This window comes from Watersipora subatra, chromosome 2 (assembly GCF_963576615.1).
Source record: "Watersipora subatra chromosome 2, tzWatSuba1.1, whole genome shotgun sequence".
In the NCBI taxonomy this organism is placed as follows: Eukaryota; Metazoa; Bryozoa; class Gymnolaemata; order Cheilostomatida; family Watersiporidae; genus Watersipora; species Watersipora subatra.
Genome location: NC_088709.1, coordinates 70,283,523 through 70,308,902, shown reverse-complemented (window position 1 = coordinate 70,308,902; position 25,380 = coordinate 70,283,523). Strand labels below are relative to the sequence as shown.

At 33.7% G+C, this 25,380-nt stretch overlaps 1 protein-coding gene across 1 annotated transcript in view; it reads right to left on the bottom strand.

Annotated features, from left to right (window-relative positions):
• LOC137388500 (gastrula zinc finger protein XlCGF8.2DB-like) overlaps window positions 1-25,380 on the bottom strand; it is a 58,725-nt gene that overhangs the window by 25,328 nt on the left and 8,017 nt on the right. The window contains exon 3 of the mRNA XM_068074987.1: window positions 21,428-21,547. Within this exon, the coding sequence (XP_067931088.1) occupies window positions 21,428-21,547 (120 nt within the window). The remainder of the gene's footprint in view (window positions 1-21,427; window positions 21,548-25,380) is intronic.

Sequence of the window (25,380 nt, the reverse complement as noted above, 5' to 3'; positions counted from 1 at the left end):
CAAAATAAAACTGCGCCGGTACTTATTAACCTAGGACATGTAATTCCTCACTTTTTTTCAACAACGCGCATGGATCGATCCGCATCATGTGATTTGCACCATTACGCAAGATGCATCTAACTACAATTCCTCTTAATTCGTAGACCCTATTATGCGTGTCATAGAAACATGTTTATTAAATCAGTTAACTAATTAAAATTGAGTCTGTAAAAATCTATAGCTAACCAGATAGCCATTATAGAGCTCTGCCCTTTGCTGCTAAAACCACTTATCCCCCTTAAAGTGGTTTTTCGCTATGCCGCTGGTCAAATTTGCTCTGATTAATTAGTTTGAGCAAAATTATATTACATAATTCCTTCATCTATTATGTAATTTAAGTTCATCAACAAAGGATTATTAATTCCTGTGTTAATCTGTTATGAGTAGTTCTATCCGGCAGTTCCCTTAAACATATTTGAAAAATTCTGCAAATAAAACTACCTATCAGCTGTTAAGTAGTTTTATGCGCAGTTGAGGGAATATGATTCATGCAATGTCTGCTGCTGAAACTATTTATGAAATTTAATAAAGGCAACAGACAAAATTTCAAAGCTCACTAAACAAATATTATCTCTTTTTACCTGTTTTTAAATTTGGACAGCTCACAAAAACCAGCGTTTACTTACATATTGGCATCTTAAGAACCTGACAACTCTCTAAAAAGAAGCGACACGTTTTAGAAGACAAGATACGGTATGAAAGATCTAAACATTTGTTGAGACCATATTTTGATTGTTCAAAGTTATAAAGTCAAAAAATAAACCAGTTCAGAAGAGTTTGAGTATATGTAGAGTTTTTTTAAAATCAATGGTACAATGGTAAAAAAACATTTATCCATCAGAGTGTTGATCAGCAAGCAGCGAATAAAATTGCTCTCGCAACAAGAAATAGAAAAGTAAGTTTGCATAAAGATTTATATACTTTACTTATATTATACTTTACATACTGTCCAAAGCAATCTCAATATGACATTTTTCAGCTAATTTGTAATATAAATCTTCATGGGACATTTTTCATATGCCATTTAATTATTCTCCATACCCTTTTCTAATGTAAATTATCTTACAAATATAGTGCATTTGATTGGTTATAGCTGTTCGGATTAAAAGTTACTTTTACTGTTCTACTGATTGTATTGTTGATGAGTTTCATACTCAGCTCGGAGTTGTATTTGCTATTCTTGCTGCTCAATAAACGATAAACGCTTTACATTTTTTTACACATTGCGAAATCTTCTTTTTGGCATACTTCTTATGTTCTTATGAGCTACACATATAACTTTTCTATTAAAAAATGATTACACGATTTTGCGGATATCACCAATTTTGTTAAAGCTCAAAAGTTTCTGACGACTTGTCTTTGATTTGAAAATGTCATAATAACTTCTCAGTTTTTTTGTTTTCTAGTGCATACTGCTCTGCAGACAATCAGTTATTTTTCAGTTTTCCTGACTTATTTTCTATAATAAATCACTCCCATACTTCAAGAAGTTTAATTTTATTAGTTTCAGCAAACGATCTACTTTGTGACTGCCGCATATGGCATCACATTTACACACATGTAATATCGAATCATGCAGCGCATCTCAATTCAGCTTCAAAGCTTTGTACAGACATTACACTCAAACATTTATTTCATGCGTGATTTTGCCCAGTCATTTTTAGGCCAATGAAATATGCCTCAAATGTGTTATCTTCATATTTAAGCAAAATGGTTTGAACATCATGTAGAAATTGATTAAAGTAGATTCAATTACAAACTAAAGCGGATGATATATTTTTCATCCTTTATAACATATTGGTAGCCAATACGAATAGGTCAAACAATTCAACATGACATATCCAAACAAATTTGCCGGCAGCAATATATAGCTTTTGCACAAGTCTGCAACTGCTCTTAAACCCATCTAGTTGTTCTGTGCAGTAACATTTATCAATGATGGACAGCAAATTCTCTTTGCATTTATTTGCTGTTCACCATCTATTATATCAGCTTTTCTTTAATGCTTAAATTTACCAATATATATAGTTTCAGGTTTGTGTACTTTTTAAAAAATTGTTGTGAATTGTTTCATCAATATTTTACATACTGTAGCTTCAAACATTAATGTTGAGTCATTACGACATTTAAAAAACTTGTAGTTTTACAGTGATGCACCTTTCCTAGCATATTATAAATGCATCTTTATTTCTATAGGTTCGAGCATATATTGGGATGTATACTATTATAACAAGATATGCAAAGTGCATATAGAAATATCAGTGCTAATGTAGCATGCAACTTACCCATGTGTATCCAATGAAGTGACGAGTATAATAAGGTCTACGGTATAGCTTAGCATGCTAGTGTTGGTTACTCTAGTTTGGAAATTTATCGTAATTCAGTTATACGCTAAGTATTCAATAGTTTATGAATTCTTCATTGTAGTTATTATTTGTAGTTTGGTAGTTCGGTTTACTCCTGTTCATTCATTAAAATGATTTGACAGATCATAGCAACCGAATTGCCTTGGTATAACAGCATGCTACAGTGAATAACGAGCAAAATTAAGTGTATTCAACAACATGACCCAGTGAAGGAGCTAGCATGATCATGGGTGTACGCTAAGAGTATAATTCTTTAAAAAATGTGGGGCATTAGTCGTTGACATTCTAATAGTGACAATTGTTGTTGAAGGATTGTGAGAACAAACTTCAATTATTTATTTGTGTAAAGCTTACAAGATACATTACGGTGTACTACTAAAAAATAATTATCATTAATGCATGATCTGCATATAAGGTGTTTTAAACTATTACGGAGAGATGAAAAACTCATTTTGCTCAATAGAATGGCTGGTGTTTTTGGGTTAAAGATCATAGTAGAGCTATCAATATTTTCTTCTGGATTCAAAGGTTCAGTCATTTCAATTATGGACATTCTTAACGGCTGCTGATGCCAAACTAAATCTGATGTAATTTTACGAAATTTTAATTTTAGCTTAGAGGATAACAAGTATACAGTAATTAACTTTCACTCGGTATCAAAATTAATGCAATGCCAAGTCACTGGCATTCCTGAGAAGAATTGCTCACAACTTCAGATTTCAAATGGTTACCAATATTAACCATAAATTAATGGTAAGCATCCTAAACACTGACATTCCTAAAACTATTGCTCTGGAAATTACTATTTGAAATGCTTACTGATGTGTACCATAAATTAATGATAAGCATCCTAGTAAGCATATGGAAGATGCCCTGTACAAAATTCTTAGTAAACACATCGAAAAGTGGCTTACTAATAATACTACTAGCTGAGCAGCTTGACGCCAGCAGAAATTTCTAGCTAACTAGAAATAAGATAAAATCGCTAAAGAAAAGCTATTTAGAGAAAAGCGAGATTGTTCCAAATCTGCTAAATTATATGTTTAAGTATGAGAAGTGCAAGGGTTGTTTGATTTAAGCCTATCGATTTAATACTACTTTTTGTGTTTTAAACAGAGGTTTGTGATCTTTTATTACATTTAATCAATTTCAAATATATTATGAACTTAAACTGTGCAATGATGATGCAACGTTACATACGATATGTGTTAAAGTAGCCTGCACACATAGCAGATTTGTAGGAGTGTTTTACAAAAACAGGCTAAGCAAAATAAAACTGCGCCGGTACTTATTAACCTAGGACATATAATTCCTCACTTTTTTTCAACAACGCGCATGGATCGATCCGCATCATGTGATTTGCACCATTACGCAAGATGCATCTAACTACAATTCCTCTTAATTCGTAGACCCTATTATGCTTGTCATAGAAACATGTTTATTAAATCAGTTAACTGATTAAAATTGAGTCTGTAAAATTCTATAGCTAACCAGATAGCCATTATAGAGCTCTGCCCTTTGCTACTAAAACCACTTATCCCCCTTAAAGTGGTTTTTCGCTATGCCGCTGGTCAAATTTGCTCTGATTAATTAGTTTGAGCAAAATTATATTACATAATTCCTTCATCTATTATGTAATTTAAGTTCATCAACAAAGGATTATTAATTCCTGTGTTAATCTGTTATGAGTAGTTCCATCCGGCAGTTCCCTTAAACATATTTGGAAAAATTCTGCAGATAAAACTACCTATCAGCTGTTAAGTAGTTTTATGCGCAGTTGAGGGAATATGATTCATGCAATGTCTGCTGCTGAAACTATTTATGAAATTTAATAAAGGCAACAGACAAAATTTCAAAGCTCACTAAACAAATATTATCTCTTTTTACCTGTTTTTAAATTTGGACAGCTCACAAAAACCAGCGTTTACTTACATATTGGCATCTTAAGAACCTGACAACTCTCTAAAAAGCAGCGACACGTTTTAGAAGACAAGATACGGTATGAAAGATCTAAACATTTGTTGAGACCATATTTTGATTGTTCAAAGTTATACAGTCAAAAAATAAACCAGTTCAGAAGAGTTTGAGTATATGTAGAGTTTTTTAAAATCAATGGTACAATGGTAAAAAAACATTTATCCATCAGAGTGTTGATCAGCAAGCAGCGAATAAAATTGCTCTCGCAACAAGAAATAGAAGAGTAAGTTTGCATAAAGATTTATATACTTTACTTATATTATACTTTACATACTGTCCAAAGCAATCTCAATATGACATTTTTCAGCTAATTTGTAATATAAATCTTCATGGGACATTTTTCATATGCCATTTAATTATTCTCCATACCCTTTTTTAATGTAAATTATCTTACAAATATAGTGCATTTGATTGGTTATAGCTGTTCGGATTAAAAGTTACTTTTACTGTTCTACTGATTGTATTGTTGATGAGTTTCATACTCAGCTCAGAGTTGTATTCGCTATTCTTGCTGCTCAATAAACGATAAACGCTTTACATTTTTTTACACATGGCGAAATCTTCTTTTTGGCATACTTCTTATGTTCTTATGAGCTACACATATAACTTTTCTATTAAAAAATGGTTACACGATTTTGCGGATATCACCAATTTTGTTAAAGCTCCAAAGTTTCTGACGACTTGTCTTTGATTTGAAAGTGTCATAATAACTTCTCAGTTTTTTTGTTTTCTAGTGCATACTGCTCTGCAGACAATCAGTTATTTTTCAGTTTTCCTGACTTATTTTCTATAATAAATCACTCCCATACTTCAAGAAGTTTAATTTTATTAGTTTCAGCAAACGATCTACTTTGTGACTGCCGCATATGGCATCACATTTACACACATGTAATATCGAATCATGCAGCGCATCTCAATTCAGCTTCAAAGCTTTGTACAGACATTACACTCAAACATTTATTTCATGCGTGATTTTGCCCAGTCATTTTTAGGCCAATGAAATATGCCTCAAATGTGTTATCTTCATATTTAAGCAAAATGGTTTGAACATCATGTAGAAATTGATTAAAGTAGATTCAATTACAAACTAAAGCGGATGATATATTTTTCATCCTTTATAACACATTGGTAGCCAATACGAATAGGTCCAATAATTCAACATGATATATCCAAACAAATTTGTGACCCCGGCAGTCAGAATGTACGATCGTGCGGTAATTGGATTGTTCACAATAGAGCGCAACGCGTGCTATATGCGATTATATGACTCACCGTAACTATTTTAGTAAACAGTGGTTTATAGCACATTCAATCCTGCTCTTTCACGTGGTCTTGTTTATTTTTGTGTCTGACCAATCATAAAGCCAGAATTGCCATTTAAATCTACCCATATCGGTGGTTGCTATGGAATTTGTCATAACCCAAGATCTTAAGTCTAAACTCTAATTGCGGGTGTGCGCGTGTATGTGAACATTCTTTGTTTCAACGCCTCAGGCTAAAACAAAATAGACCGTCGCACAAATTACGGCTAGTTGACGCTAATAATTTAGATGTAATTCTAAGTATTTCTACTGAGAATCTAAGTCAGCTGCCGCGGATTATAGCGAAAGCGATGATGAGGATTGTGATAATAGGGAAACCTCAGAAATACAGTTGCTTACGCAATATGTGGCTACTTACGCAATATGTGGCTGCTGGCGATAAGGAGAGCAACAGCGATCATCCTAATTAATTAAATTACAGAGAATAACGATCAGCCTATCACTGCTGATAACTTTCCCATTATAGCTATTAATATCAAACTAATAAGTGGATGCAAATGTAAGGAATTCTGCACTAGTTTTATGTCATCTAAACAAATAAGCCTCGTTAGAGCTGTGTATCAAGGATTACCGAAGGACACATTTGATATGGTTGTGTTGGGACAAACTGCCACTAATATAACAAGCAAACCCGTTGAATGGGCTACAATAAATATCTGCAGTGTACTCTGTGTTACAATGTGTGAGTGTTAAACTACATAAAATAGCTCTAGATTGAATGGTCACTTGATGAGTTGGTTGATATTTCCGCATCTTGATGCCCTCTGGGTCACCTTTCGTTGACCTTACCATGACCTTCTGTATAGATGGACAATTTTTAATACACTTCCAACATTTTGATAAGTCATTGGATTGTCATTATATGCAGTCATAGCAATATAGCTTGATGAGAAGTGCCCAGTTTGAAGCATACCCTTTTAATGTAAATCTCCAGAAAGGTGAGCTTTTAGCCACATATATTGCTGACCTTACCCTGACCTTTGGAAGGTCAACCGTCAATCAAATTTAAATAAAAATGTGACCATCATTTTTTTTCAAGGTTTTAATGTGTAGAATGCCAGGTTTCATCAATATAGGTTGAGATTAAGTGGTCTGTTGCTATGGCATTTTGATTTGTAAACAAATACCATTATTTACAGTTCATGAATCACCAACTTTATCCTGCTTAAACTCAAAACAACAGTTTTAGTTCATCACGAGACCTTCTCTACTAAATCTTGCATAACCTCGGCATATATAATCCGATTTAAAAAATTTAAATTGCATTAAAATCCTCAGATATTGCTGATTTTGAATCTGTAAATAACTCAAAAATGTTGTTTTAGCATGATTGTACATTCTGACTGCCTGGGTCACACTTGCCGGCAGCAATATATAGCTTTTGCACAAGTCTGCAACTGCTCTTAAACCCATCTAGTTGTTCTGTGCAGTAACATTTATCAATGATGGACAGCAAATTCCCTTTGCATTTATTTGCTGTGCACCATCTATTATATCAGCTTTTCTTTAATGCTTAAATTTACAAATATATATAGTTTCAGGTTTGTGTACTATTTAAAAAATTGTTGTGAATTGTTTCATCAATATTTTACATACTGTAGCTTCAAACATTAATGTTGAGTCATTACGACATTTAAAAAACTTGTAGTTTTACAGTGATGCACCTTTCCTAGCATATTATAAATGCATCTTTATTTCTATAGGTTCGAGCATATATTGGGATGTATACTATTATAACAAGATATGCAAAGTGCATATAGAAATATCAGTGCTAATGTAGCATGCAACTTACCCATGTGTATCCAATGAAGTGACGAGTATAATAAGGTCTATGGTATGGCTTAGCATGCTAGTGTTGGTTACTCTAGTTTGGAAATTTTTTGTAATTCAGTTATACGCTAAGTATTTGATAGTTTATGAATTATTCATTGTAGTTATTATTTGTAGTTTGGTAGTTCGGTTTACTCCTGTTCATTCATTAAAATGATTTGACAGATCATAGCAACCAAATTGCCTTGGTATAACAGCATGCTACAGTGAATAACGAGCAAAATTAAGTGTATTCAACAACATGACCCAGTGAAGGGGCTAGCATGATCATGGGTGTACGCTAAGAGTATAATTCTTTAAAAAAATGTGGGGCATTAGTCGTTGACATTCTAATAGTGACAATTGTTGTTGAAGGATTGTGAGAACAAACTTCAATTATTTATTTGTGTAAAGCTTACAAGATACATTACGGTGTACTACTAAAAATAATTATCATTAATGCATGATCTGCATATAAGGTGTTTTAAACTATTACGGAGAGATGAAAAACTCATTACAGATGACACGCCTTACAATGTCATAGTCTGCACTTTATAGCAGCACCGATATTAAATATATAACTGTCATTAAATATAAGTACATACACGTATATGATATATTTACATATTATGAAAAATATATACATGTAATAAAGCTACATGTAAATGCGTGCTAAGTTTACATGTTTAGTTATGTATGCACATTCACAAGTACATCATTAATTAGCTTGATACAAAAAGAATCCTATTAACATATGATGCACACACGTATATTCATTTATTTTACAAAAGTAAATCTCCCAGCAGAATTTTAAGTCAATGGGGAAGTATGGTTAATCGGAAGTCATCTTCGGATACTGGGGATAGCTAATAAAAATTATATACATTTATCCCAACAGATTTACATAAATGGGTATGCAAATTAATATACAGATGAGGAGAATAATAGACTAATTAATTTTGATGTAAATTTCTTTATACATTCCAATACTTGCAGATGTTAGAAAAAAGCCCATGCAATTATGTTTGTGAATGCGAACATCTATAGAAATAGAAATGTGCATGCCATGTAGCCATAAAAAATTAAATCAAGATTCAAAATGATACATTCTAACTCAGCTAAGTACATGGGCTTTTAAGTAGCCAATAAAAACTACATTTTACTCAAATATATAGCTTTTTATGTCACATGCTGATGTTGCGTTTGATTTTGGATTTCCTTGTTGTGCTGCAAAGACCATAACAACAATAAACTTTGAACTCTTTTCTGAGTCGTCTTTTCTCCATTATATATAAATATGTACCATAAGGGTGGAGCAACTCCATGAAATTATATTACAATAATCATCCTTATAATGTCAATACTACAAACATAGCTTATAAAAACACCCATTTGTAATGTTATAGCCCATTTTGCCATTTAATCGGGGCTTTTGTCATAACACAATGATTTGACAAAGTCATGTTGAAATAAATGTGAGAGATCAAAAATTTGTTGAAACTTGAATATGATGAGACCTGTATAAAATTAAAAATCACAGAATAAATGCATAAATCACAGAAATAATATAGCATTAAATTAATTAACAAGATTATATTCTAAAAACTTTTAATCTAGTTTATGTGCAAACTGGCAGTTCATATTAAAATGCCATAATAACAATTATTCACTAAGAATTTTTTATTTATAAGTTTCTGATTTTCAAAAGCACCTTTATGAAGAAAGTTTCATAAGTTTTTTTACTGATATAAAATACCTAGCAACGCATTAAAGTGGCAAAAACTATAAAAAAGAGTGTACAAGATTTGTCAGCTTTGTGAGCTGACAACTCCAAATTATAATTAATTGTTTTCAAAAATATTTGTAACAAATGGGGCAGAGAATATATCAAATTTTGGGGAACAAAATGCCCCAAAAGTGATATATATATATGAAAATTATATATGTATATTTGCCTTGATTTGTGTACCATATATATGAAGCCCCTTATGTTCCACAATATGAGTATATATATATATATATTTATATATATATATAGTATATGTGGTTTACACTGTAAAGTAAGTAAAGTGTTCAATAATCGAGTCAATTAGAGCTGTGTATGAAGTTTATTAAAAACTACAGGGTAAAATCATTACTACTATTAGTTTCATGCAATCGTGTTGCAATCTTCAGGTAAATTCTACCTGAAGAATTCAGGTAGAATTCTTCAGGTAGAATAAATAAACTCAAGGATTTTCGCCACACAAATACAAAACAAAAACATGATGTTTTTGTTTTGTATGTGCGTGGCAAAAATCCTTGCGCCCGTGACCCGGCTAGCCCGTGCTATTCATCGTATAACAGTATAAATCAAATTTCACCAAACCTTTAGAACAGTCGTTGACAAAAATATTTTGCCGATGGAGGTAGTAACGACGCTTATGAATTACGAAAAGTTGAAGTTTACCTCTATGGCTTGGAATAAAGTGATTTTCTAAAGCGATAGCAACCGTTTCGGTAGCCGTTGGGCAAAAAACAGTTCGAATTAACAGTGTTGAGTTCGAGTTATATAGAGCCATTTATCATTGCGTGGGAACGGACCAAGCAAATCCAGTCGAGTTAACCATGTGTTCGCTATATCCGAGGGCGAGTTATCCATGTTTCACTGTATATATAAATATATATATATATATGTATGTATAAACATGCATCCATACACCCATATATAAATATAATATATGTATGAACATATATTATATGTACATACACGCACATATAATATAAGTATGCACAAATGTATATATGTATGTATGAATGTATGTATATATGTATGTACGACAGTTCAACTTGGATAACTCTAACTTCACAGGACAGAGCGAAAGCGTTCGAGTTATCAGAGCGTTCAAGTTATAAGAGCACTGTTACAAGTGCGCGTATTTATTAGTAGATACATGTAAATATGCAAACTATATATAAATCAAAAGCATAGATTGATTGTTGCAAGTTAAAAGATCTCTCATGTAAAGTTTTAAAATTTTCTATCATAAAATATTGATATTTTTCTATCACTTGAGATTTGTTTGCTATTTTAGGTGATGTGACTGCCAAGAAATTTTTCAGAATAAAATTGGCAAAACTTGATAGTGGTTAAATCGCTCAGAAAAAGACATATTTTTTTTCTGAGCGTTTTAACCCAGATCAAATTTGCCTATCTCACTTCAAGTTTATCCGAAGGTATTCATGCTTTCCCTTGCTTTTGATGGGCTATCGTAAAGCGGGTGTTTGGTAAAATGTGACCTTTTGCAAACTTTGAGATAAGTCGTTAACAAAAGTATTTTGCTGATGGTGGTAATAATGATGCATACAGACTACTAAAATGTGATGTTTATCTTTATGACTCTAAATAAAGTGATATTCTAAAATGATAACAACCGATTTGAGAGGTTCGAGTTAATTATGTTAAGTTAAAGTTATCTAAAGCAGTTATCATTGCGTGGGAACGAACCAAACAAATCTCTTTGAGTTGACCATGAGTTCGAGCTGTCTGAGGGTGAATTATTCGTAGTTTACTGTAAATGTATGTACAGATGTATGGATGAATATGTATGTACTAGGTAACTTCCCGGCGTTGCACGTGTAATAAAAATATTATGTGCAGAGAGTTTACTTTTAATCAACATACACAACATTTACCATTCTAACTTTTAAACGAAGGCGTTGGTTTACTTTTGTGTACTGTGCTATCTCGGTTTACTGCGTTTGTTTCTGTGTAAATCATACCGTACCGGCCGCAGTGCCTATTACAGATTTATACTGATTGTAATAGTCTTGTTGACTATATGATTAAGTATTGTTCTTCACTTATGGGCATGTATTTTTTCTCTGGTAAGGCTTCTGGTATTTCTAAAAGTATGCGGATATGTCTAGATAAAAAAAGTATTTAGACAAGTCTTTGTCATACATACATACATACGTACATACGTACATACGTACATACATACGTACATACAAACATATGTACACACATACATGTATGTACGTACATTCATTTATACATACATAAATATGTATGTACATACATACAAGCATATTTGCATACGTACATACATACATCCATAGGTACATATGTATGTATATAGGTACGTATGTACATGCACACATACATACGTAAGTACACACGTATATACATACATACCTACATACAAGCATATGTACACATGTACATAGATACGTACATACATACATATATGTGACGGCTCGTATCATTTTCAATACAACCGCGGCATTTCATATAGCGCACAATAGGCTCTCAAAGCGAAACTCGTCCATGCGGCTTAGACTTTTGTGTTTTGAGGTCATGATTTTTCTAGGGCGAATCATATGTCAGGAATCACTTTCTGTTGTGTTTGATTAGCGAGTATGCCTTATTAGACCGTTTTGCAGGCTTTAAAGTGGTTGCTAAGGACGATAAAAATGGCGATATTTCATTTCCGGCTATTCGGTCTACGTATCGTTTTTTTTAAGTCTAACCGCGATGTCGATGGTGGTGATTTTTGGAAAGAATTTGAAAAGGTAGATGTAGATTATTTAGATTTACAGTGTAGAAAAGAAAGTGATAGTGATTTTGAAAGCAGGGAGATCGATTTAAATCTTGAGAATGATGGGAATACTCAGCCTACTTTACTGATACCAGTCGTAGTTTAGAGACACTTTCTAAAAAGAATGCAGCTGCTCAGCCCTGCTCTGATGATACAAGTACAGCTCTGCCAACAGATGTAGAGTTTAATCTCAGTGATGATGAATACTTACTGCAAGCAGGTAGGTGTAGTCTAAGAAAAGCATTACATACATGTATTATTATGAGTATTATTTTATTAGGTATTATTTTACTAAATTCTCTTGTAGTATTATTATCTTCTTCCACAGTTTGGTTTAAACGATTAACTAGCACTTTCCATTACCAATCTAACCCAATCTAGGTAAGTCAAAAAAATTTAAAACATTGCTTGTTACAAAACGTAAATGTTATTTTAGTAAAAAACAAACACATACAGCCCGAAATATAATAATAATTACTTGACTATTACAAAGGCCTAAGGCTATAAATGTAGTGTTTTAAGTTTGAACATTACTGAGTTTTAATCATTAGCAATTGCCAATTGCAAATTCTAATTAAGAATTATAAAAACAATCAAATTTATAAATAAAAATGTACAATTAAAAGTTAAAATAGTAAATGTACAATGTACTTGCAAACCTATAAAAAAACAACAAATGTTATTTTTGTTTAATTCTTAGGTCCACTACTCTGCCAACCCACAGCAACCTGGGCCACTCTATTTCAAAACCATCGGAGGTTTGCGCTATTTGGAGTAGCCTGTGACACATTCCCTGCACAAGTAAATTATCTGATTGATGAGACTGCTTGTATGCTTGTACAACAAAAGGAGTCAACAGCGTCGTATCCAATTTTCATCACTCTCTAGAGACCTATGGTCTTGGTGAAGAGAAAGCTTTGTTCCACGCTGACAACTGTTGGTATGCAAGCGACAACAAATGTTTTGAAGTTTCATGTTTGTATTGAAAATGTAGTGATAAAATTATGTACACATATCAAACCCTTTTAGTGGCCAGAATAAAAACAACGCAGTAATACAGTACATGGCTTGGTGCGTTGCAAACGAGCTGCACAAGGAGATTGAACTGAATTTTATCGTCGCAGGTCACACGAAGTTCAGCTGTGATTACTGCTTTGGCCTGCTAAAAAGGAAATACAGAACTAACCGAGTTCCTCTCTTTCTGATATAGCTGAGGTATGTTTCTCATTTTGTCAATTAGTGAAATAAGAATTTGCAATTATTGCATGCGCTATCTATACACAAATTATCTGAAGGTTCTTGATTACCTAATTTGAGTTGAAAGTACAACATAGAAAAATTCAATAATGTTGTACAATAAATGTAATACTAATAGACAGTGTGTGCAGTAATCGTTGTTTTGCTGCAGGCATTGTCCAAGTAAAAAGCATGCCAATAGCGTGGAGAGTGAAGATATACATATTATGTCTGCAGAGTCAGCCAGGTCAGAGCGGCCTGAAATCATTCCACAACCTTGTCTGAGTGTTGAACGTCAGCAATATCTTTTCAAAGAAATCAGAGAGTTATGTGATGAGAGCAAAAGAGATCTTGTGTGCCCAGTGCCCATTCAACAGCCATCACAGCTCAATACGTCTGCTGCAACGACTGCAGAATCCAAATAGACTACTAAAAAGTCTACTAAGGCTAGCTGTATCGCCCTGATACGGAAATGTAAACGTCAATCATGGACAGTAGCAGCAGTGCTATTAATTTATTTTTTTATTTATATTATTTTATTATAATCATGTTATTTTAATAATATTTTAATCAATTTTAACCTGCTTTAACTTAAACCTAATTTATCTACTAAACAGGTAACATTAATCTCAAATTGTCTCCCCGGGCTCAGAAGCCTTGGATCGTCTACCCTAAAGATGCTAACTTATTCATCTCAGTAAAAGTTCTGTGAGTGCATTGAGTATGTATTCTAACACTGATACATTTGCATAAATTTTATGCTCAAAACAATCAATTCAATGTGCAACACATTTTAGTAGTAACTCATTTATACTGTGTAATAATGTGTTCCTTTACAACGACATAAAATGTGACCTTGACCTCACTGTTTTTATGTATTCGAGTTGATGTGACATCATCGGGACCCATTTCATATCGTTCGCCATGTTCTCTTCCCTATAGATCTCAATATTCATGAAAGTATAATGTCTGTAGCGTGCGGTTGCTATGACATTCCAAAACGTCAACAAATAATACTGTTTAAAATTCAATCCATCAACATTAAAGACGAATTTCTCATTTTGTGGTGACGGCCATATTGACCAACACCTTCTTCGATAAAAACCTGTATCTCAGGTTAGGTTGCTTTGATTGCAATTCCGAAAACAGTTTTGAAAAGCTGAGAAATTTCTCTATTACAATGGGCTAAAAAACAATTTTGTGATCTGACCTCGTTTGTATTGAAAATGACACGACCTGTTACATATATACATGTATATACATGTATATATATCCATATATACATACATACATAGATATACATACATAGGCTATATATATACAGTGAAACTTGGATAACTCGCCTTCAGACAGCTCAAACACATGGTTAACTCGAACGGATTTGTTTGGACCGTTACCACGAAATGAGCAATTTTTTTGCCCAACGGCTACCGTTATCGCTTTAGAATATCCGCCAAATAGTATCCGCTTTATATATATCCGCTTTAGAATATTACCGCTATCAGCAAAATATTTTGGTTAACGACTTTTCTAAAGGTTTGCAAAAAGTCAAATTTTATCTATATATTTTTCAAAGTATGTGGATCTGTCTGTCATTCCGACTATAGCACACACAGATTATTGTACCAATGGGGCCAGGAATTACGATGTCCCTGTTAAGAAATATATTGTGTGAGGTTCAACTACTATATATGGGGTCAAGCCCAAATCTTCTCATGTGGAAAGCTATATTGTCTCTGTATAGCCTTATTGAAAGTTTTGATGAATAGCTTCTGCTGGAACAGTAACCTTCTTTATACACACACTTCTATGCATGAATTGTCATTATTAATTCTACATATCCAGGAACTTTATTTCTCAGTTCGTATTTATTGTATCATTACCAAGTCATCTCTTAATGTAATCGTAGCCAAACCAACTTAATTTAGCTATTACTTGCTAATTATTTCACATTTACTTCTAAAGCTTTTAACAGTCGTTTAATTTTTTTAAATATTTGACTCACGCGAAACATTTGCCTCATGATACGAAGTCAAATAGTTGTTTGACGAAGTTCTAAAACTTTTACAGCTGTTTTTATGTTTCCTCCTAACTTATTTCAATTACACCAAAACGTTTTTCTCATGATATGTAGTTTGAAAATTAGAATGGCAAATGTTTTTATATGCTAAATACAAACCAATTTTCTGTGCAAAGAGTTTTTTATTACCCGGGCAATGCCGGATAGTACAGCTAGTCCTCTTATAAACATGACGAGCCTGTTGGTAACCTGTGATGGTCAAAAAATGCTGCAGAAATTGTTCGCGCCATTTGGCGGGAAATATGAGTCAAATGATCAGATCATGAGTAGAAGATTAGACCAAGCCGAAACGAAACTGAAAAGTAGCGAGCATCTATAATTTCGGCTTTCCGGTAGAACCTGAAGTGTTTGTCATAAACTAGTGCTACTAGAAGTGTTATGTTATATTGAACATTTTATTGGTTTTTAAATTCAAAAACAGCGTGTCAAAACATAACCACGTCGAGTTGAATACGTCATCAAAATAAGGAATTCCATCCTACAACTATCTTTTTTCAACTGTTCGTTTTATAGCTTTTAGGAGCTTGTAATCACATTTCCGCATATTTTGCATCTACAACACAGCAAAGTAGGATATGGTGAACCTTTTCATACCAAATATCTGTAATGTAAATGTTGTTGCAAGTCAACCTTCAAGGAATGAGATTTTATTTTCAGAAAAAAATTATATTGCGGCCTCAATCTATCCAGAAGCACTACTTGATTGGACAATATTAATGTAACCTTTTAAACAAGAGCATCTGCATACAGTGTTTCAGTAAATAACCAGAGCAAAAAAAGGCAATATTCATACACTGAACATGAAATGACTTCAATGCTGCTGCATTGATCAATTTCCATTGAATTTTGTAATGGAGTCATTTTTTTTCAAAGATAAATTGTCTACCAAAAACTTTTATACTAGAAGTTACAGTACATTACTGTACATTTAATGTTCCAATACCAAAAAATGCCTTGCTAGGCAAGCTAAGCTGTATATAAAATGCGAAGAGTCATGTTTTACAAGTAAATTCTAATGTTCTTCAGTGCCTGTAGGTTTGGTTTGTAACAATGTTTTGAAGCAGAAGGAATCACCTAATGGACTACTATTATGAGTTAAAAGAAAAAGGCACCAAAAAACAAGTGCCGCTCAGAAGATAGGTAATACAACTTTGGTTTTTCCAAGTTGTATTTCCTATTCAGACCTAAAAAAACCTACAGCGACATTAGTGGATCAGAAGCAGCAGAAAGAGTAGCCCTACTCACTTCGACTGGATCCAAAAGTAAGCTATCCAATATACATTAGAATCTGCCAAACATTAAGGCTTTTGAAATACAAAATTAATTATTGACCTCATGTTTATTAAGTCTTATAAAGGCTGCTGACATACATAGTAGTGATAATCAAAATCGTTGACAAGTATGCATCAGCAGACCAAAAGCATATATAGTTGCTACTCTATAATGCCATTTGAGATTGTTAGAAAGTATGAATTACATAGACATTGTTTTAAAGTTACCATGTTGATGTACAATCTACATAATTCAAACACTGTAGCGACGGGCAAGCGTCCTTTTCAAAATTTCCTAATCTCGTTTGAACTTATTGAACCAAAGACTCAATTAGAGCATTACCCATTATTCCTGCCAGCTTCACATTCCTAAAGCGTTATTATCAAACGTCCCCAGAGGAATGCACTACAGTCATACTTCGACTTACGAGCTTAATGCGTTCTGAGACTGAGCCCGTATGTAAATATACTCGCATGTTGGTGCAATTTATTTATATATAGAACAATTAAATATATATTGATTGGTTTCCATACTCTATAAAGAAATGCAAATGAAACACTCAAAACAATATATTGTAACTGAAAGAACATGTTGGTTATTGTCCTAACTTACTACAAGCTTTCAAAAAGCAACAAAAAAAATAATGCAAGGAAATGTGATTAATTAAAATGTAAAATTAAATACATACGATAGCAGTTTACGCTAGCATTTTCGAGGGAGGGAGAGATAGGTTATCCTTCATTACAGCAGTTGACTTTGATAAATTTGAAACTTATTCAAGTCTTAAAAGACAAACTTAAAAGCAAACCTAAAAGCAAACTTTTAGTTTTAATTTAACATAATTAAAAATTCTTCGGCGTTCATAGTTTTAAGTTTCTCGCTGGTTAGCTAATTTTTATTTTGTTTTGCTCTAAGGACGACTGTTGACACTTGTTTCGCTCTATGCATGCGATCTAAGGACGTTTGCCTTTGTGGCCCTTTCCACATGTTGCGATTAGGATGAACAAAGGATTAATGCATGACCACTAGCCAACTTGTCCGAGCGTCTATTTTTATAGTCTCGATATATAGATAAAACCGGCCTTTCCACATAGCATCGTTTCAGTTACGATGTCACCGGCCAATTTTTAGTCTTTTATCTAAAGCCTGAGCAGGCTCTCCATCACTCACCGATTGCTGCACCGTGTAAAAACTATGATTAGTCCATTTGCAAACCAAATGCCCTGAATATAATCCTTCTGTTTGCTAATTTTGGATGTACTTCGGTCATATTGCTGAGCTAGCTTAATCATGCATACACATTTTGCATATTTTTCAATAATCTTTCGTTTAATATCAATTGTTATCATTCGCTTTTTCTTTGCATTATCTTTCATTTTACCGGCAAACTTTTGGGCTACGCATGGTACTTTTAATTCCCATAATTATGCATTGAAAATCGCGCACAAAAAAAAACACGGTACAAAGGTATATTCTGAACAGTTGAAAAATACAGAGTAATGCCGTTCTCATAAACACCTCCGACATACTTAGCAACTGACTCACGTGCTCGTATCTCAAACATGGCTTGTATGTTAGTGCTGAAACTTGCTTAAAAGCTGGCTCGCACCTCCAGTATCGCGAATATTGGGGCACTCGTAAGTTAAAGTATTACTGTATTATCACAAACGAGGATGCATTAGCACAAAGATAACCTCCTGCAAATGAGCAGCCAAAATTCAGCCAGCCACAAACGCTACATGTACAATATTGTACAAAGCCTCAATGAGCCCGTGCGGTTCCATCCATGTTTACCTAAGTAGGAATACCGTAAATTCCAGGGTACAAGTTGATGCGACATATAAGACGAATTCTATTCGCTTGATGTAAAAATCCTGGTTTTGACACATACTTGCCAAATAAATTTATCCCTACAATGGCTCAAATCGCTTGATCGAAAAATTCCTGCCCATATCAGAGAGAGGTGAAATGTAGATGAGGAAATGGCTATCAATAATCAACCACGTCATCAAATCCCCACATTTTTTGTTGTCATTGGCAATACAAGTAACTAAGGAATGAGCGGAGACACAGTTCTGATGAAGACCAATGGGCACAAAACATAACACTTGGTCATCATATACCTGCCTTACCAATCGAACGAAACTGCCACCTATGATAATACGTATTTAAAGGAAAAGCAATGCTGCAAGGCAGATTTTTGCCAGAAGTTGTGATCTGTGTTCAAGAAAAACGATGAACGTTAGTGAATATGCCAAATTTATTATTGAAGTGTGGGATCGTATGCGGATACTACAAAAAAGTATTTCCAAAAAGTATTTATACCAAAAAATGACCTTTGCTATGACAATCTGAACTGTGCAGAATAGCAGTATTAATAGTAGTAAGAATAATAGGGTTACTAGTATTTTATTATGTTATAAGTAAATCACTATACGTCATAGTATTTCGATTTGTGATGGTTTCCTGAAGTTTGAATATACTAGAATTTGTCTCAAGAAAATATCACTGCCATGTAAGTCGAGGATTAATTTTTAAGCTTGTAATTTGGTTTCTTATATGCTGGAATTAACAGTAAAAACTAGGTACTAAATTCAATTATGAATAGAATATGCATTGAAATTCTGGCAAATGTTATTTCAATTGAAGTCATTAAATCCTGATGTACCAGATGAATGATCTTAAAGATGTAGTTGCGTCAAAATTTAAGTTGATCTTAAAAGAAAGCATTTTTTTTTTATCAGTTGATGTGTTGTTTGTTGTGTTACGCGATCGCATTGCCAAGATATTTGAAGATTAAAACCGAAAAAATCTGATCACCGTAAAAACGCTCAGGCCACAAAAACGTGCCCAGCCTCGCCAAAAATGATGTCACGCGTTTGGCAACCTGTCTCTATCTCTCGTATTCACATCGGCTATTTGCGATAAAAGTCTAGTCTTACGCGGCTCTATTGGCATATATCTTATTTTGTATTTGCTCATGTTGGCTAGAATAAAATTTTAAATCCTGCTACAGATGCATTATTATGAATGTTTAAAAGGCCTCAAATAACAAAAATTGAAAATTTGTTCTACTCACTTTCTCCAAATGTTGTGTAAACATTTGGGTACCGACTACCAATTCTACCGGTCTACGGTAATTCTGTCAAGTCACTTTTGTAGAACGCGGTCTTTGTATCAGCACAGTTCTGCATCTACCCATACAAACGATATACAGCCTCCCATAAGCCTCGCCCACATTATGTCGCCTATTACCTATTGCCTACGTACTCGTTTCTTGCTAGTAGTATCCTTACCGAATACTAGATAAGTGAAATAAGCAAGCCACCTCTTTGAAAAGAATATAGACAGGGATAGAGTTTTAAGAATGAGAAGTCTGCTGCAAACTGGATTTGAACTCACATTCTCCAGTTCTGCGGACACCCATATACCATATCCGATTCACTACAATATTCTGCAAATCATGTTTTGCATTATCTTCAACAATATTATTTTATTATATAATTTTTACAAGCAAAAATATTTTCATCTCGGCATGAAACTTTTATTAAAAATATTCATCAAGTCGTGGCCACTCAGATAGTATTAGCTGATACAATAAGACAAATTCATCTACTGCAACAAACTCAAACAAAACATCATGGCTTATGCAGCACGCATTCAAGTCTCTCTTTCCACTTTATGGCAGTTTCCACACTGACAAAGCTTCTTCGGCTGGTGGGACGACATAAACATTCTGTAATCAGTAAAAAAATGCAATAAATATATGTCATTCTAAAGCGTATCTATTGACAGCTTCCAAATTGGGAGTTAAATAGATTGCGAGTGTAATTTTAAAAACGAATAAACATTTAATAAAGGCACAAGTACGCCAAGCCAACGATTCGAAGCTTTGGTTCTGGAAATTAAAGATTTGTAATGATAAATCGATTTTACCCACTTCCTACGAGTGAAAATAATTTGTAATCATGACTCTAATTTACCAAAGAAAATTCGAAAAAAATATTACAGCTAGGTAAAACGGCAGATAAGCTATGAAACGATGATTGGAGATAGCAAAGAATTATCATTTTATTAATTAGTATATGTATTTATGACTATAAAAAATATTACATTTACTAAAGTATAGAAGACTCTAAGTTAATTTACCTCCATTCTGTCTTCTTCTGCAGCAAAACGCTGCTGACGCCTGTCAGCTTTGCCCATAGGCTGTCTACTCTAATCTTTTACTAAAAGTTGCTCAGATAACTCTGAGTAGCGGTCGCTCGAACTTGAAGCCATTTTAAAACTATGTATAACTTAGTAATTGTTGAAACGCGTTGAATCAGTAACAAGTAATGAGATCTAATTAGGAGAATCTTCGAGATCACAGACAACGCGTTTTACGAGTGATAACATTTATTACGGCCTATATAAAAATTTCGCACGCATGATTGGCTAACGAATCGACCTCATATTTATTGCTCGTGGTTTCGTTTCAGATACCTTGCTTGTGACGTCACGAAATAGGCACCCGCTGGAACGTGAGCTTTTTAAAAGAGGGCCTCATTCAAACGCATATATCTCTGGACAGGGTTGGTCTACAAAGAAAAAAATGGCATCAAATTGTAGCTGATGTTTTAGCCTTTTATGGGTCCTAATTTCATTTTTGACGCAACTACATCTTTAATGTATCAGATGTATCTAACTAGACCTAACATAGTCATAGTAGCAATATATAGAATTCATAGACTAATAAAGCATTACCAGATTGTTTTGAATGCCATTTCAAATGCCGGGTGAGGGAACATTTGTTGATGAATTTAGCTTGGCATATATGACAAATGTGGAATCCTGTCTTCGTGCTCACTGAACATCCTTTTGTGGCTAAAAAGAGTTTGTTAATGTTTAATACAATATAATTCCAACCTCAGTTTTGATATTTAAAAATTGGAGATCTAAACTGCAGATTTCATATAGAGCAACAAAAAGCATTTAATAAATAAAAAATGTAACACTCACTAGTGTAAGGATATCAGTTGAAGAACATATTTTTCAGATATGTGCTAATAAGAAGTTTCGAAGCTGCTAACAACATGTTTTGCTATGCACGAAAAAACAAGTTTAAATGATGACAAGCTTATTTGTGAAAATGACGTAAAGGATAAGAAATATAAGAATGTATTTGCCCAAAAAAACAAATGCTGAACTCATAGGGAGCAACTTCTTAAAGCACATAAACTACATAATTTTGTATTGTTTATTTCAGTACATCAGAGTCTTGGCTTTCGAGTGAGCTATTGTTTGCCATGGTGAGACAGACATTGGTTGGTGTTTATAGGATTTCCCCAGAGCTCGACCGCGAAAAGGTTTACTGGCATAGTCTCCAAAAAAGTGATGTCACAATTCTCATATTCGTTGTTGTATGCTCTTACCGCTTATTTATCAACTACAATGACGCTGTGGCAGGCGAAGGTAGGACAACTCCAGAGAACAAATGAAGATGACAAAGGAATCAGTGTCATTAGTTCTCCATGTACATATTATTTCTATGATAAGTACCTCAGACTCCAAGAACCATACTATATTTTCCCGATGATATTATGCACAAGTTCTTTACTTTTAATGTGATGTTAAGGATGACGACTGAGACTAATTAATTTCAAGCATTGCATGATCTCGCGAAAGTGCGATTGACATTTAGTCCTAGGGCCACGCAACCGCAGGACCTAATTTAATTGATGTGATTTATTTACGTTTATCAACGACAGTACATTTATTGAAGCATAATTAATTAACCCAGAACATGTGTTTGTATTGGTCGGGTGTTAGCACTATCGCGGTGTTAGCACTATCGCGGGCATTGTTGATTATCTAGAATCTTAGTTTATTATTAGTGCTTTCCAGGTTTGACAGCACCGATTGTCACAGAAAAACGCAGCTTCAATGGCAGCAAAAGGGATCGACGACCTAAGGCTAAATGATAATTATGACGCCACATTTTGAGTACCTGAACCAAGTGTTTTTTTTTGCAGGACGTACTTTTGACACCTCGTTTTTTATAGTCATATAATTCTTTGTGTATTGAATATAGGCTCATTCGAAAGCCAAGACTCTGATGTATTGAAATATATAATAAAAAATTATGTAATTTATGTGCTTTAAAAAGTTGCTCCCTATGAGTTCAGCATTTGTTTTTTGGGCAAATAAATTCTTATATTTCCTGTCCTTATATTTTCTTATTTTTCTTTTATTATCGTGTCTGCAGATTAAGAAATGTAAGGAAACGTTCTGCAGGCTACTTTGAACAATGGAGAACGGGTTGACAACCCATGTTGAGTTTATTGCTACCTTTGAGACTTATTTGCAAACTGTACTTATAGTAGCTTCTGGTGAGTCTCTTGATGGATAGAGTAATGACAGTGATTATGCCCTTTCCAACTAAGCAAAAGGCAGTAGCAATAAGCCGAAACTTGTAATAGCAGTACCTAACTCAGTGTTGGTGGAACTAAAATAAGTCAAAGCTAACGCTTATCCCTTGAAGCTTTTGAGCAAATTGAAGCTTCACAACACCCTAACTGGAATATTAACTTCAAAAGGTGTTCAACAGCACGCTGCCTCCGACAGAAAATTAGAAACACTAGAGCAGCTTTTCTTAGCTTATACTTTAGAGGTTGCCATGATTAACAATTATATTAGCAGTTGAGCTGTGCACAAGTGTTTTTGAGAGCTCTTGAGGATTAAGCATTTGCCAGCAAAGAGCTTATATTTCTATATACGCAACACATAATATACATACTGAACCACTAATAAAAACCCTACCAAGGTGTGTATAGAATATAGTATTTACCGACCACAGAACACAAAAGAAGGAATTCAAGCACAGGGCTGCAATGGGGAGGGGGCGTAATTGTTGTTAAGCGTGAAACCCCCCTGAAATTGGTAAATCTTCTATTACATTTCTGATCATTATGAGACCAAAACGTAGAGAATCTGCTTCAGACTCTGGAGACCCTATTAGTCTCGCTTCTATTGATCTAAAACTAACTCGGCTGATATCTGATGTTGCCAAAATAAACAGACGTTTAGACTTGATAGAGAACAAGCAAGCTGATTATGAATAGTCGCTAGAAAATTTTCAAGAAAAGATCAACGATGTTAAATCTAAAGTTAGTAAACTCGAATCAGCTAAAACATTAACGCAACGATCAACTACACATAATAATTTGCTAATGCGTGTTGAAGCTAATGAACATCTCAACAGAGCTAAAGCCATAGAGCTGAACGAAATTCCATTTAAAAGTGGCGAAAACTTGATGGAAGGTTTTTCAAAACTTTTGAAGGTAGCAAAACTTAATGACATCAACTCTACTCGAGATATTGACAATATTTATAGGATTAGACCATAGATATATATACCTATATAGGTATATATATCTATGGATTAGACAGACTCCCAGAATTCTTGTTAAAGTCATCCAGGCAACTAAACGAGACAATTTTTTTCAATTATACAGAAAGAAATATTATTGATACTTCACTCTTAGGATTTCAAGAGAAACACAGAATCTACATTCAAAAGTTACATTATTCGTAGCCTCAAAATATTTCAATAATGGTACTGAAAAATCACAACAAGACGTGACGGTTTCCATTCAACTGAGGGCTATTATCATTGGTCAATCTGTTTGTCATCAAACTGCAACATTTAGCTGTGTTTATGGGTAGCCGCAGCAAACACCTCTAGTATACAGTGAAAAAGGATTTCGTCTGTATGCGTAGCAAGACGTTTAATGTGTGTTGTTGCGCCTATTGTGATCAGCTAAATTTTTCGCTAAAATTAAATTTTAGATTTACTCGTTTAATTCTATCATTTTTAACACATTTAAAAGAAGTTTAAAAAAAGTTCAGAGAAAGAGCTAATTGGCTTACATGTTAGGGGAACTGTATATTTATTTCATAGTCATAATGGCAATTCATGAAAATTTTATGAGCGCAGATTACCCCAACAACCTATCATTATCTGAGTATTATTATTATCATCAAACGTTCTATTAGATTTTTCATAGAAATTGTTGTCAGTTTTAATTTAACATTTTTAATAATATCACAAAAATATATTCAGTTTGTATCTTAACAGGTTACTACCGGATAAAACTTGGTGCCACATAGACACTTGGTACTTCTAAAGTAATATATCAATTTTCAAGGACAATTTTTATAAGCTATACCTCCTACAACGTAAATTACATATAACATAAATAATTTATGTGAAGTTTTTGCTATGTACTATGTCCAAAATTCCATATGATCATAATGTAAAGTTTCAAGTTGGGCGAGTTCTCAAATACGATTTGAATGTGAATCTATCTCGCCGCACTTGCAAAAAAGAGACGACATGTATATAAGTGTTATATATATCGTATATGCAACTTCCATGACACTTCCATGACACTCTAGTTCATCATGACAGTTCGTCAGATGTGTTGACAAAACAGAGAATAGGTAGCTGGGCAATTGTTAATAAATACTTAAAGGGGTGGATTGGTACACAGGTTACAGCATTAGTTTACCAATATGAATAACGTGGGTTGGAGTATCGTTGAAAGTTATCTGGTATTCTAACCTTGACCCCTGGATACAGATAGAAGTCAAACACATAGTACTGCTCTTTGTAGTAATAATATTTTGCCATTTTGCTTTGATGTTGAGGGGGTAAA